Source organism: Plectropomus leopardus, chromosome 5 (genome assembly GCF_026936395.1).
Source record: "Plectropomus leopardus strain MGB_pleo_1.0 chromosome 5, ASM2693639v1, whole genome shotgun sequence".
NCBI classification, from domain to species: Eukaryota; Metazoa; Chordata; class Actinopteri; order Perciformes; family Serranidae; genus Plectropomus; species Plectropomus leopardus.
Window position 1 is genome coordinate 16,438,709 of NC_142180.1, and position 13,271 is coordinate 16,451,979.

Sequence of the window (13,271 nt, forward strand, 5' to 3'; positions counted from 1 at the left end):
AACACGTACACACACATATTCACAGATTCAGTCAACATTAAGTTTTATAACTGAGTCCAATTCAAGCACAGAACGTTTGTGTGTTTTTGCTGAAAGAACCGGTATTACCACAACATCCCTCTATACAGCTGTTTTCAGCAAAACACTCATATCTGCTGATTTAATTGACTTTGGTTTTTTTTTCACTGTAAAGCATCTTTGAGTATTGTGAAAAGTGCTCTATAAATGAATGTATGTATTATTGATATTATTATTATCTGCTGTCACTAAAATGGTGAGTACAATGTTATGCTAACCTACAGACTGATTTACAGCCGGGGCTCAGGAGGTAGGGTGGTCGTGTACCAATCAGAAGGTCTGTGGTTCAGTCCTACATGTCTTCTGCTCAAGTCTACATGTCCAAGTGTCCTTGGGTAAAGAACTAAACTCCAAAACATGTAATTCATTGTATGGTAGCCTTAGTCACCAGTATATGAGTGTGTATGTGCTATAACATGCCTTAAGTGATTGCTCAGACTAAAAAAGAAAAACGCTAAATAAATGCAGTCCATTTTTATAAGGGGAAAAATTCTCACCAAGGCAGGGCACCACTAACACAACAGACCAAATATTAAAGAAAAAAGTCTAGCACTGAAATTTATAATAGGGGGAAAGAAACAGTATTGGTGACATAAAATTATCTTAAAGTTGCAATTTTCCTATTTGAATTAGATTTTAGTTCTGAATGATATGATGATCTGCACACTAGTATCTCGAGACCTGTCTCTGAAAACCACAACCCAAGTTCGACACAGTTTTCAAAAAGATACTCAAACCAAAGTGTGTAGTTTGCTTGTTTGTCAGGGATGGGAGACTGTGGTCAACCTGCATTCACAGCATCTATTACCCTCTAACTGCAAATCAACACAAAATAAATTTAAGTTCTCATCAATTAAATATAACTATAAAGGTCCAATTGTCGTACCAGGAAACACTGCTTCGATGTACCAGGCCGCTGTGGCGTAGATGAAAGCATCGATATAAAGCATGACTATAGAGGTAGTGAAGTTGTACGAGTCTCCTTCCACAGGGCTGGAGTGGAGGTTGTACCACTGGATGCCGACACCTTGCTCTTCATACTGAGAGAAATACTCACAGCCAAAGCCAAAGGCAACAGGTGAGAGGAAACTCTGAGGAAAGAGGAAGTGGGTAATTTTTTTATTCAATCTATAAATTTAAACTACATTCAGACTGCAGGCAAATCAGATTTGTGTCATCAGATCTTGAAGGCAGACTGTCTAAGCTGTTCTTTGCAAGTAATCAGGTCAAATTTGTGCATCTAGATATCAAAAAAATCAACTGCATGGGTTGCTGTGAAAACAACATAGATGTAAATAACTACATAGCAACGCTGGTGGCGTGGCTTTCCACCAAGAAACCAAGAAATGGTGGTCCATCATTTTTCACTCTAAACAGACAGCTGCTTGGTGTCTGTCTATGGACTGTTGTTTCACATGTTGTCCCTGTTAGCGTTCTTCTGGTAGCAGCATGGATCTGCACAGCATTTATGTCAGTCTGGATTGGACGTGGTCATTGTGTGTTGTGTTTAATTTGAGTGGCCAGAGCATCTGGAGTGAGACGCCTCCAAATGTGGTTTTTATTTAATATGAAATAATTGCTATTCATTTTTTTTTGTTGTTGTTGTTGTGCTGTTCAGACTTCCTAAAATTTAAGGGATAGTTTAAAAAAAAAAGACTTGGGCTGGCATGCTGAACACAGCCTTGGTTTTGCTGCTACTGTGAAAACAAATTAAAAAAAACCAAACAAATTTAATCATTGATTTTTGTACAACTAGGGCTCACTTTTCTAAGAATGTTCTGATTGTGTCTATAACTAGTTTACTCACAGCAAAGACTCGGTGGGTGGTGTTGAGGCGGTCTCTCCAGGCCACACACAGTACGTATGGCAGATAGAGCCCAAAGTATATGAGCCCTCCACACGCTGCAGCCAGGTTGGCTTTGGAGAAGAAGGTGCTGATGAGGAAACACTGCATGATGGTGGCCGTGGCAAAGGCTGTCAGGAAGAAAAACACAACAGCTGGGTCGCTGTATGGCAGGATGTCTCCCCACTGGAAAGAGACAAAGAAAAAGTAAGAAGATTTAACAGTGACTACAGGAGAGAAATGTTACAGATAAACAAAATCTATACATTCAGCATCATAAGAAGCTATAAAACACCTGAATACTTTACTATGTGTATTAATTGTGTATTTTTTCATTAATATATATTTTATGTTGAATGGGCATCTTGCCTTGAGCAGAGCAATAAGGAGCCCTGCAGAGACCAGGAAAGGAATTATGCTGCTGATGAACCAGCTGAGCCACAGCGTTCCCGTTCCAAGACCCATAATCCTCATGGTTTCCTTCAGCCTTGCCTCCTTCTCGTACACCACACCTTTGATGATCATCGCCACCGAATAGATCCAGGCCAGTGTCATGAAGAGTGGCAGAGAGCGGTTCAGTACTCGAAGGAAACTGTTTGAATTCAAATAATAAAGCAGTAATTACGTAATTGTGGTCTAAAGTAGAAGGTTGTTAAAGAGTACTTTTTAAGACTAAAATTATTTTTCCTGTTCTTTTGAAGTTATATTGAACTCAAACTAGTCATGGGTACTTCTTAATTCCTGTTATGAGTCTATTTGGAAAATAGGGCCTGGTTAAGAATGACTTTCTCCCTTAAAAAGCTACCATTAAGGTGCCTTGAGCTAAGCAATGACTGCCACATGCTCCATACAAACTACTCAGTGGCTGCTCAGTATAGGATTATGGCTGTACTGGTCTGTTCACAGCATGAACACATACAACTGTGTGTACTGTGACGTTTCTAAAAACATCAAATTACACCATGTGACTCACACATCATCCACATAACAGGGGTAGGGCATCTGCTGGATGTAGATGCCCGTGGTTTGTTTCACTCCTGTCAGGATGCGGCTCACAGCTCTCTCCACCAGGTCTTGGACGTATACAAAACCACCCCATATGTAGCGCATGTCATTAAATGGGTCAGCTGCTGGACCGGGATCCCAAAACCTAAAGAAAACAAAACACCAAAGCTATGTTTTTGTTTTTTGAAATCTAAGCGCATAGAAAAGTCAACACCGCAAAGAAAAAAAGTAGAAAAAAAAGAATCACCTTGCTGCCAGGTGAAAACTAAACACTGGAATGATATAAATTATTATGGATGAAATTTCATAAACCCATGAGTTGTATATCTTTTTTTTAACACACAGAGGATCAGGTTATCCTTTCATTCATAAAAATATAAGAATTAATTTTTTTTTACAACTGACAGTAAGAAGTCTTGTAGAGCAGAATACTGTATGAAATGCTGAATTATTTAATAATATAAAATAGGGCTGTCAGCGTTATCGCGTTAATCACAATGCCATAAAGGTCTGTACATAACACAGTTCTTTTTTTAATTGTGCTAATCGCCAGCTGACATTCCCGTTTTTAATAGGCTCTACCAAGTTGTGAAGCTAGAGTAACAAAACTGTATCTTATGAAACTAGAGGACCTAATGAATCCAGTGGCATCAACCGTGTCATGCTAGCTTCTCAGGAAGGGGGCTAAATAACACTCCAAAGTTAAGGCTAAATTTTGGTGATGGCAAAACGGTTTGGCCTTTTCATATAAGTCCCTTGACCTCTGACCTCAAGATATCTGAGTGAAAATGCATTCTACGCGTACACACGAGTCTCCCTTTTACAGACATGCCCACTTTATGCTGGTCCCATGTAGTATTTTTATGTAATTTGATTCCTTATAAAGACAATCTGGTAGGAATTGCTTTACCTTGTCATTATTATTTTTTTTTATGACCTATGGACCTCTCTTTGAGATGATAAAGTTTTGAAATGAATTGAATTGAATTGAATTATGAACTTAAAACTGTTTTGAAATGCAAAATAATGGTATTGAAAACGTGATAAAAAATGTGATTAATCATGATCAACTATGGAAATTCTGCAATGAATCAAAATAAAAAAAAATGTCGTTTGACAGCCCTAGCTGACACATTTCTCGTGCTAGGAGTTTTGAATTGTTAAATAGATTAGGTTGTATCTGGGGCGCCTGGTGGATCAGTGGATAGAGCAGGGACCCTATGTATGAGGGCAGTGTCCTTGCCGCAGCAGCCGCAGGTTCAATTCTGGCTCGTGGCCCTTTGTTGCATGTCCGCTCTCTCTCTCCCCCTTTCACGCTACCACTCTGTCCTATCAAATAAAGGCAAAAATGCCAAAAATGCAATCTTTAAAAAAAAAAAGAAGAAAAAAATTAGGTTGTATCTCAATCTAGTTTGTTCAGTTACTCCACGGGTCTATACATTTCAGAGAAGAGTAAAGTAAATACAAATGGTTTAAACAATAGCGTAGCATGTTCAGGAAAGACATATTCACATGACAACAAGTTATTTTCTTGTAATTTCAATGGAAAAGTTTTACATACTCATGTAAAAGAACTGCAGGTAAAAAGCAAGATGTCTTGGTACCTGTCCTTAATCTTGTTGGTCCGAGTGACATCGTCAATGTCCATTCGGATTTTGTAGGTGACGTGAGGTGGCAGTTCAGGGGATGAGGAGTTGGGCAGCAGGAAGACCACACCCGCCCAGAACTGCCTGTCCTCCAGCAGCTCCAGAGCCCTGTCAATCATCTGACCCTCGGTCTCCAAGCCCTCTAGCTTGTTGAGAGAGAAACACTGCAGACGAAATGCAAAAGATAAGAGCGATAAGTAACTGGGAAGAGAAGCTGAAGTTAAACTTTACTTATACTTAATCATGTAACAGTCACACTAAGAAATACTTTTGCAAAAAATGATGTGACATTATAGACCATAGAATATGTAACAAAATGCATAAATTTATTAAGTAAAAAAAACCCAACATTTTCCTTGTATAAATCACTGTAAAAAGTGCAAAAGTCAGTGTCATTTAATAGAAATCTGGGGGGAAAAAGTAACGTCATACAATAAACATATAGTAATAAATAAGAAAAAATAAATAGATGCAAATAAGAATAAATCCAGCGGAAAAAAAATCTGTGAAGAATTTATGGTTACAAAAAATTGACAATATTATATAATAAAAATCTGAAAATACAGAATTAGAATCAAAAACAACACAAATATATGGTATAAAAAACAAATAGTCAGTTAAATATAATAAAAATAGAACTGAACAGCATTACAGTATAATCAAAATAATAAAATGCATTGTATATAAACATCTGTATAAAATTAAACTGGATTCTACCAAGTTTTTAATGAAGCAATTTGATTGCAAAAAAATGTCTACTGTGTGGTTGCAAAGGGGTTAAATCTGTGTAATGGATTCACCGATCACAACTTCACTATTTTCACATCTAACCAATTTTCAAAAACTCAAAAAAAGCTAAAAAAAAATGATGGTCCTGTTTGAAGAAAAAAAAAAAAGGATAAAAAGAGACATAAGGTAAAGACACCCTTAAGTTGTTCTGTGAAATCCTGTTCACTATGCAACGGGTAAATATTAGCATTAGCAACAGTCAGCATAATATAGTTTATCAGTAGGTTTAGGGCCAATTAAATTACGGATTTTTAAAGTTTCTGACATATTTGGAGAGTGGCATTAAAACAAGAAAGACAAAGGTAGAGAACCTCAGTGACTTGTGCAAGGGTGGTGATGGTATGACTGAGGTCATTGTAGACGTCCAACCAGGTAGGAGGTGCACCGGGCTTCCTTGGGGTGTCTGGCGAGGGTGTGGAAAGGAAACGTGCAATCCGTGAGGCTGTCCAGGACGTGTTCTCCAGACGCATGTTGACCAGTACTGCAAACTCTGGCCGTCTCAACAAATCCTGTCATACAAATACAAACTCTTTTTATTTAAAACAAAACACTACAACAACAAACAACAAACAACCAAACAAACAAACAAAAAAACCCCAGATTTTTTAGCAACAAATGTATCCCAACACACTCAACCCTTGTGCCATGATATAGCAGCTGGTGATTCAGACCTGCAGCAGCTTTATTTCCACACTGCTCTCCATGTAATTCTTGATTCGTGGTCCGACCTCCATCCAGGCTTCATTAAGCTCCTGGAGGATCTGCAGATCCTCAAAAGTCTTGTTCACCTGCAGGAGACACAACGTGTAGTTAGTGGAGATGGCTGCATTTGCTTCGCAATAACAATATATTTAACTTGCTGCAAGTACAACTGCAGAATACACTTTCAATCCAAATTTCAGTCACGCTCTAAACTGTGCATGACCAACACACACACACATAAATAGTGAGACTTTATCAATCACAAACTAATAAGCTTCCATGTAAAATCTGATGTCTGTTGGTTTCAGCAAGACATGCTTTAAATAGCAATGAGACAAGTTTAAATTACATAAAGTAACATATCAGATACATGTCTTCTACTAGTTCATGTCAAAAATAATTCCATTTCAATTTTCAGCAAACACCTAGAGGACTTGTTGATGACATCAATTAGTTTAGCAGACAAACAGCCAACAGCTGAATTCTTACAATCATTCCTAAAACGTTTGCGATTAATTGTGGTGATAACTTGTCTCTGGTGGACAAGAAGTTAGTCAGGTGACAATCTCTGGATGGACTCTCTCAGATCTGACTCTCTGTACCTCTTTCATGACTTGTCGCACTGCAGGAGTGTCTGGTGTATACAGCAGTTTTCCAATAAACAGAGGTTTTATTCCTCGCCACACAATGCGGGACAGAGGGTTGGACTCCATTCCTTGGATCAAACTTTTACAGAACGGAGCTGCAGGAAGGGAAGAACAGACCCAGTGGTACGAATGTTACACAACAACACCTTGTTAAAAAGAAAATCTTAAAATATCACAAAAGTATCCAATCATGAGAAATCTGTTTTTTGCTGTTTTTTTAATTAATGTGGAATAAATAGGAATATGAAAACCAACTGAAATTTCCTAACAGGATTTTCCTAAAAAACAATATATAGACTCACACAAAAGTAATCCCTCTAAACAAAGCATGTCCAAAGTCTGACCGTGGAGCCAATCATAGCTAAGTAAGATTAAACAGTTTGTCTAATTTGTCCGGGACTTTTTTTCACACATAACCCACATGATGTGAGAAGCAGCTGACCCAAGGTATTTTCACATTATATAATCCGACCCCCATTAAATAAAAAGTTTGGACACCCCAACTCTAAACAACTGGACAAAACTAGGGCTGGCTTTCACTTGTGTACAGTAACAGCACACAACAATTTCTGTATAGTATAGCTTTAAAATATCAGTAAAAGCTCCTTACTAGTAGTGTTGTCACGGTCCAGGTCTGTGTCCTCAGTGCCATTTTTTCCCAAGAAGGACTTGATGTCATTGTCCTCATACCAGTTGAGTGATGGGATGCGCTCACCGCCAACCTCAGGGTGACCGCACATGATCCTCGAAAAAGCACGGAAACTCTCCTTGGGCAGCGCAGAGCGATTCTCGGGAGACAGAAGACGAAGAGCTGCGCCCATGTCCGTAAAGCTGGAGAGAGAGGAGAACTAAAAGAAGACAGATAGATAATAGCGAAATGTTTGGAGGAGGAAGAGAAAAGAAACAGAAAAGTGTAAAAATACAGGGAGAAAGCAAATTGTAAAGGATAACTTTAGTTGTTTGGTTGGTTCTGTATAGTCAGAAAAAAACATGTACAAAAATAACAAAATCTTAAAGTACCTCTAGCTGCCACCATAAACTGCAAGGTTAATTACACCCAATGATATTAAAGCATCTATGAAATAACAAACTTTCAATGATGGTATGATTTGTTTATGGTGACTTATTTATAAAAAATGCAAATGTACTGCACCACCCAAAACTTTTGTGGAATCAACAGACTGTCAAACAAAATACAGACATGACAAAACAGGTATACGCTTACATCATCGATGAGGACAGCCAGCTCCTGGGAAACTGAGGTGACAGCCTGACTGATGACCCTGAGGTCTCCAGCGTTAGACATCAGACGTTCTCTCTGACAGAAAGAACAGCATCAGATTTACTCATCACAAATACAAGCATCGCCATGTCCCAGCAAACATGCGGAAAACTGTACTTGAATATAGTGATTTTTGAACTCGCAAACAAAGTATTTTTGAAAAACGTAGCTGATTCCTACCGTGAAAAACTTGGTAAAGTCAAGCTGAGAGAGGAAAAGGCGTTCAGCCTCCTGCAGGACATCAGCTGGCAGGTTACACAGCTGAGTCTGAAGATTATTCATGGCTGCTTCTCCTCCGTCCACCGTTAGAAACTGTCCCAACATGCTCGCATTACACACCAAGTCCTTCAGCTGCATCTGAGCTCCAGCCACAGAAACCTGGACAGGACAAAATTGATGCCCAAAATTTGCCTTTAATAGTGTTAAGCTATTAGAAAAGTAATACACCAAACTGTTTCTTAGCTGAAGTTATCATCTACTTATAGTACCTATACTGTGGGCTACTTATTTATCAAAGCCAAATAGCTTTTATATCCATTTTTTTTTTTATTGAACTTTTATTTAATACAGTCATTCAACAACTCATAATTCCAATTATAATTGTGAAGTAGGGCTTATTTGTTACCCTTAATTAATTATAATAGATTTAATTTTTTTGTCTGGATTAAAACTGACTGGATTTAGGGAAAATCACTTGATTTGAATCCCAGAACAGATTAACCAATTCAACAAAAGCCACAGGCTGAGGGCTTTAATGGGTCCTTATTCTATACACATACTTTCATTTTTACTATCAAGGATTTACAGTCGACAAATCACCTGAAAATTGAGACGAGCCTTCAGCAGCTGGTCGACAGTCATAGGTGACAAGCTGCCATTGGTCAGGAGGAAGGTGGAGAACGTCTCATTGGCCCTCAGATATTCTCCCACTGGGAGATCTACAGCAGAAACACAATCATGAAGTGCTGCACAGTGCTACAAAAACAACCACACACTAAAACACACACTGTATTGCAAGTAAAAGTCCACTTTAGAACAACCATTTATATTTTGAGTAGACCGCTCTACACGAAGGCAGTTTGCAGGTTAGTTCATGGTCTGTGGGACAATAACAGAAGACATTTTGTAGGTGAAAATAATTTTAGCTCATTTGTAGCTTTCCAGGTAATATATGACATCCGATACTTATGTATTCTGCATGTTTCATATTTCACATATCTGCTGAGCACAATTCACTCTATGAAGTTAAACATTGTCTGAAAAAATATTGCATATGTTGTAAGAGCCATGTGCAATTGTTAATCACATCTTACAATAACCAAATTGTATTATAAATGCTGCTGAAATGAGTGGCACTTTGCATCATGCATTATGAACATTATCCTTCAACACATGACAACAAGTCACCAAATAAAAGTTAACAAATAACATTTATAGAAAACAATATTCCTTAGGAAAATAAATATTTAGGAAATGTGCCTGATTATAAAAATATCCTTTTGATTGGGTAAATGCAATTACTTTAAATAATAATAATTGAAACAATAACTTCAACCAAATACATTTTTGGTGCTGAGTAGAGAAGGTAGCAATGTTTAATTGTCTTATCGACTAATTGCATACATCCCTTGTAGGCACCAAGCCATTATTTGATAAAATTGAGTTGTTTGTCATCTGTGTTTTCCAGCATTCATAACTGTGACTTTCAGCTTACCTATAGTCATAGTTTGTATGGCTAGACTGAACTTGAAAGGTCAACCAGTCAAGTCACATTTTTTGCTGTGAGGTTGATCTTTACCAGTTTGGTTAGATATGTATGTCTCCTGAAATGCTTTAACCCTGAGATCTCTTCATATCGATACAAAAGCTAATTTGAAGCTAAAAATCAGCTTTATGTTCTCTACAGTATCAGTGAGTGAGGACTGTGGGAGTCAGCAGTAACATGGGATTTGTTGCAGTGAAAACCCCACTGAAGAACCTGCTTTCATTCATCCAATTGTTTGTCATGTAATTTAATCTGCCTGCAGCACGGAGAGGCAAAACATCCACTCTGCGCTGCTTCACAACAGCAGTAAATGGCTACATTCATCCGGTCGCTCAACACCTGTTTAAAGCCATTCATACAGATCAGCTACTGACTGCTACTGTACGCTCTCATTCCTGCTCAGAGAAGAGCCGAAAAAAACAAAGAAAAAAACAAAATAATCTGAATGGATTCAATGTTTTTTTTTGTACTCGATAATTTGCAGGGACTTAATCCTCCTGCTATTAATGGCATTTATTTCTTTGAATACCTGTTTATTTTTGTTTAATAAATAAAAAAGGTAGTGTAAGTGATTGAAAACTTAACATTTTTATAGCAATCTTTTTCATCAGTGCCCCAACATTTAAAGTAAAGAGTTCCTTCCTGTTACATTCATTAAATTCGAACATTGCATTGATCTTCCTTCTTCCTGAACTTTACCATGTTATGACCTTGTTTAAGCCACACTGCAACTTCACCAACAGAAGCCAAGGCTCTATTGGGTTTCTCCATATACATAATTTATTCTGATTCTTGGAAAGCAACCTTAAAGATATACCTTGGCACCATCATATACTCGTGTCCACTTTGTGTGTGTCTTCTGCAAAAATGACTGTACTCACTCATTACTGGCATTATAATGAAATCTAATCAATGCTCTAGAAGTGCCCACCCTGAGTGGGTAATAATAAATATTAATAAAGAAAGTGTCACAGTGTCAGAATGTCAAGGTATCTCTTAAGGTCGGTGCTAGAAGAGATTCAAACAAGCTGTGGTACTTGGCCAGACTCCAGGTCTCTCTCCCAGCCTTCGGACACTCTCCATCAGGTCCTGAAAGCCGGAGAGGCTCCGGTTTCCACTGTAGGACAGAACAGTCTGGGCGTCCACGAAGAGACGAGACAATCTGGAGGAGAAGGACAACAAAAGAGGTCTTAACTAATAATGGGCTTTATAAATAAAATTGACTTGACTTGACTTAACTGGGACAAACACATGGCAAACTTTTTAGTTTACCAGAAATCCTGAACTTTACATGTGCAAACACCACCAGCTGTGTTAAATGAAGAGCCCAACTGACCCAGAACATAGCATGACTACCTCAAGAAATGTATATTTTGTTGTTTCTTGCTTGAAATTAAATATTCTGACTCTCAAATAAGATGGAGTTTTACAGAAGCAACTTAAAGCACCAAAGACCTTTTTTTTAACAGCCTTTGGTGTCAACTGCATCTCCCCACGATAATAAGCAGTTCTGACATAAATGTGGAAGTGGTTCAGCAGGTAGAGCAGCTTGTCTACTTATCACAAGGTTGGGCAATTTGATCCCCAGCTTCTCCTTTCTACATGTCAAAAACAGTGTCCTTCCTGATGGTCAGACCTGCAACCTTGCCTGGTGGCTTGCTGCCTTGAGTGTGTGAGTAGATAAAAGCAACATAAATGCAGCCAATTACCATTTCCATAAAAGAAAGGAATAAATTAGTGCAGGTGTCTTCCAACGATTTTCTGGCCAAGGACCCCTTAAGTAAAAAAGAGACAGAGTAGGGACTCCTGTTCTACTCAAAATGCTTAACTTTTTTTGCGTCCTCTCTCGTTTGCGCTTGTCTGTAGCTGCTAATTCAGCATCAGCTGTAGAATTATGTGCTAGCTAGCTGCATGGCCCCTCACCCTCTGCACTTTTGCTGGTTGTTTCTGAGGTGTACGGTGTGTCAGAGTCTCTCGCTCTAAAAGTTACAAAAATATGTATTGGTGGCTTACAAGAATATCCATACAATTGGAATAATAATACAGCTAATTGACCAATATGTGATAAAAAAAAGGTGCTGCAAGTGTGATCATGTGATTGCACAAGCATCCATGGGTAACAGTTAACCGATCCTTAATGTTTACTTATGTATACTGTAAATTAAATGCATTTTTTGAATAGGTCGATTCACGACTGCTCATAATGTGTTGGAGGTGTATTTTCAGACACATTTTTAATAATAATTATGGAAAAAAATTAATTAAAGTTCAATTAAATTATCGATTAGTGGATTAATAAAAAAGGTTACTTAATGTTGACAACATTAATGTTGACTTAATGTTACTTAATGTTGACTGATTTGCTGTTTCAAGTTGATTTTCACACAGCAGTAGCATGAAATGACATCAGCTGCTGCTGATTTGACTTACTTGTACAGACTGAACAGATATAACTTGCTAATGAGTGAACATAATTGGTACTGATAGGCAGACTCTATTTGTCCTGTTTCCGGTCTTTGTGCTGAGCTGCAGATTCATATTTACCGGATGAACATGGGCTTCTGATCTAATTCTCTAAAAGAAAGTGATAAATTGAGCCAAATATCAGTATTTGTATTTCTCAGCATGCTTTCTTTATCAAAAAACATTATTTAAATCTGTAAAAACAGCATTTTTCCACAAAGCATTTTTAATTATGACATACGTTTTGCAGTTTGTTCATATTTGGATTACATTATCCTAAAATAAGCCCCTTGTAAACTCCATCACTTCAGCCAGCTGTCCATGTTTTTACCTCCAGTTTACCTACATGGAGTTGTCAAAGTTGCCAACTTGGCCCGTTGTCTCCCCTGGTGTCGGGCTGTGGAAGCAGGGGTTGTTGATGTTGCAGATAATGCCCTGAATCCAGGGCAAGGTGCCTGCTGATGGCAAGGCTTTGTTTGGAAAGTGACCTACAAGTGAAGGAAAAGAAAAACAAAGACAAACAGCTCAGCACCAGGAGATTAGCCCAAGATACAAAACAATGAAATAATGTGGTGGTGACCTGAAACTGAACCTGTACAGACAGCGGCCTGAACAATAATCCTAACATTACCCAAAATGCTGATATGTGTATCAGCATTGTGTTTTTCTTCTGTACAACAAAAATCTAATTATAATGTCATTATCTTTTACACGATGTGAGCTGCATCCACATACAAGACAGATCTAAAGACAAAAGCAGAAGGAAGTGGCATGTTTCTACCTTCCTTTAACACACATGAACAGAAAGTATGCACAAGTTAGAATAATTTAATTCTCACATGCAAAATTTACATTATGTTGCATGTGGTGGTACACAGCCATTTTGAATGCATGAATGTGTTCACTCTTTACTTGGAATACACCCAATCCAATAAGGTAATTCTCTCTAAAAAGTCTTAACTTATGAACATACAGGAAATTCAAACCCCTCATGTCACAGTAGTACATTAAATTATGTTATCATATCACAATATATTATCATATGCTAATG

At 37.9% G+C, this 13,271-nt stretch overlaps 1 protein-coding gene across 3 annotated transcripts in view; it reads right to left on the reverse strand.

Moving 5' to 3' along the window:
• The window catches only part of abca7 (ATP binding cassette subfamily A member 7), a 36,127-nt gene that overhangs the window by 20,228 nt on the left and 2,628 nt on the right, over positions 1-13,271 (reverse strand). For 2 of the 3 annotated variants that reach the window (XM_042515504.2, XM_088077615.1), the window contains exons 4-17: positions 12,567-12,708; positions 10,795-10,919; positions 8,812-8,930; positions 8,173-8,370; positions 7,936-8,028; positions 7,321-7,558; positions 6,666-6,805; positions 6,033-6,149; positions 5,673-5,870; positions 4,531-4,736; positions 2,895-3,071; positions 2,291-2,513; positions 1,886-2,107; positions 965-1,169 (exon numbers count right to left, since the gene is read on the reverse strand). In XM_042515504.2, coding sequence (XP_042371438.2) covers positions 965-1,169; positions 1,886-2,107; positions 2,291-2,513; positions 2,895-3,071; positions 4,531-4,736; positions 5,673-5,870; positions 6,033-6,149; positions 6,666-6,805; positions 7,321-7,558; positions 7,936-8,028; positions 8,173-8,370; positions 8,812-8,930; positions 10,795-10,919; positions 12,567-12,708 — 2,403 coding nt within the window. Of the gene's footprint in view, positions 1-964; positions 1,170-1,885; positions 2,108-2,290; positions 2,514-2,894; positions 3,072-4,530; positions 4,737-5,672; positions 5,871-6,032; positions 6,150-6,665; positions 6,806-7,320; positions 7,559-7,935; positions 8,029-8,172; positions 8,371-8,811; positions 8,931-10,794; positions 10,920-12,551; positions 12,709-13,271 lie in introns of those variants that run through there. The other variant, XM_088077616.1, reaches the window with a different exon arrangement.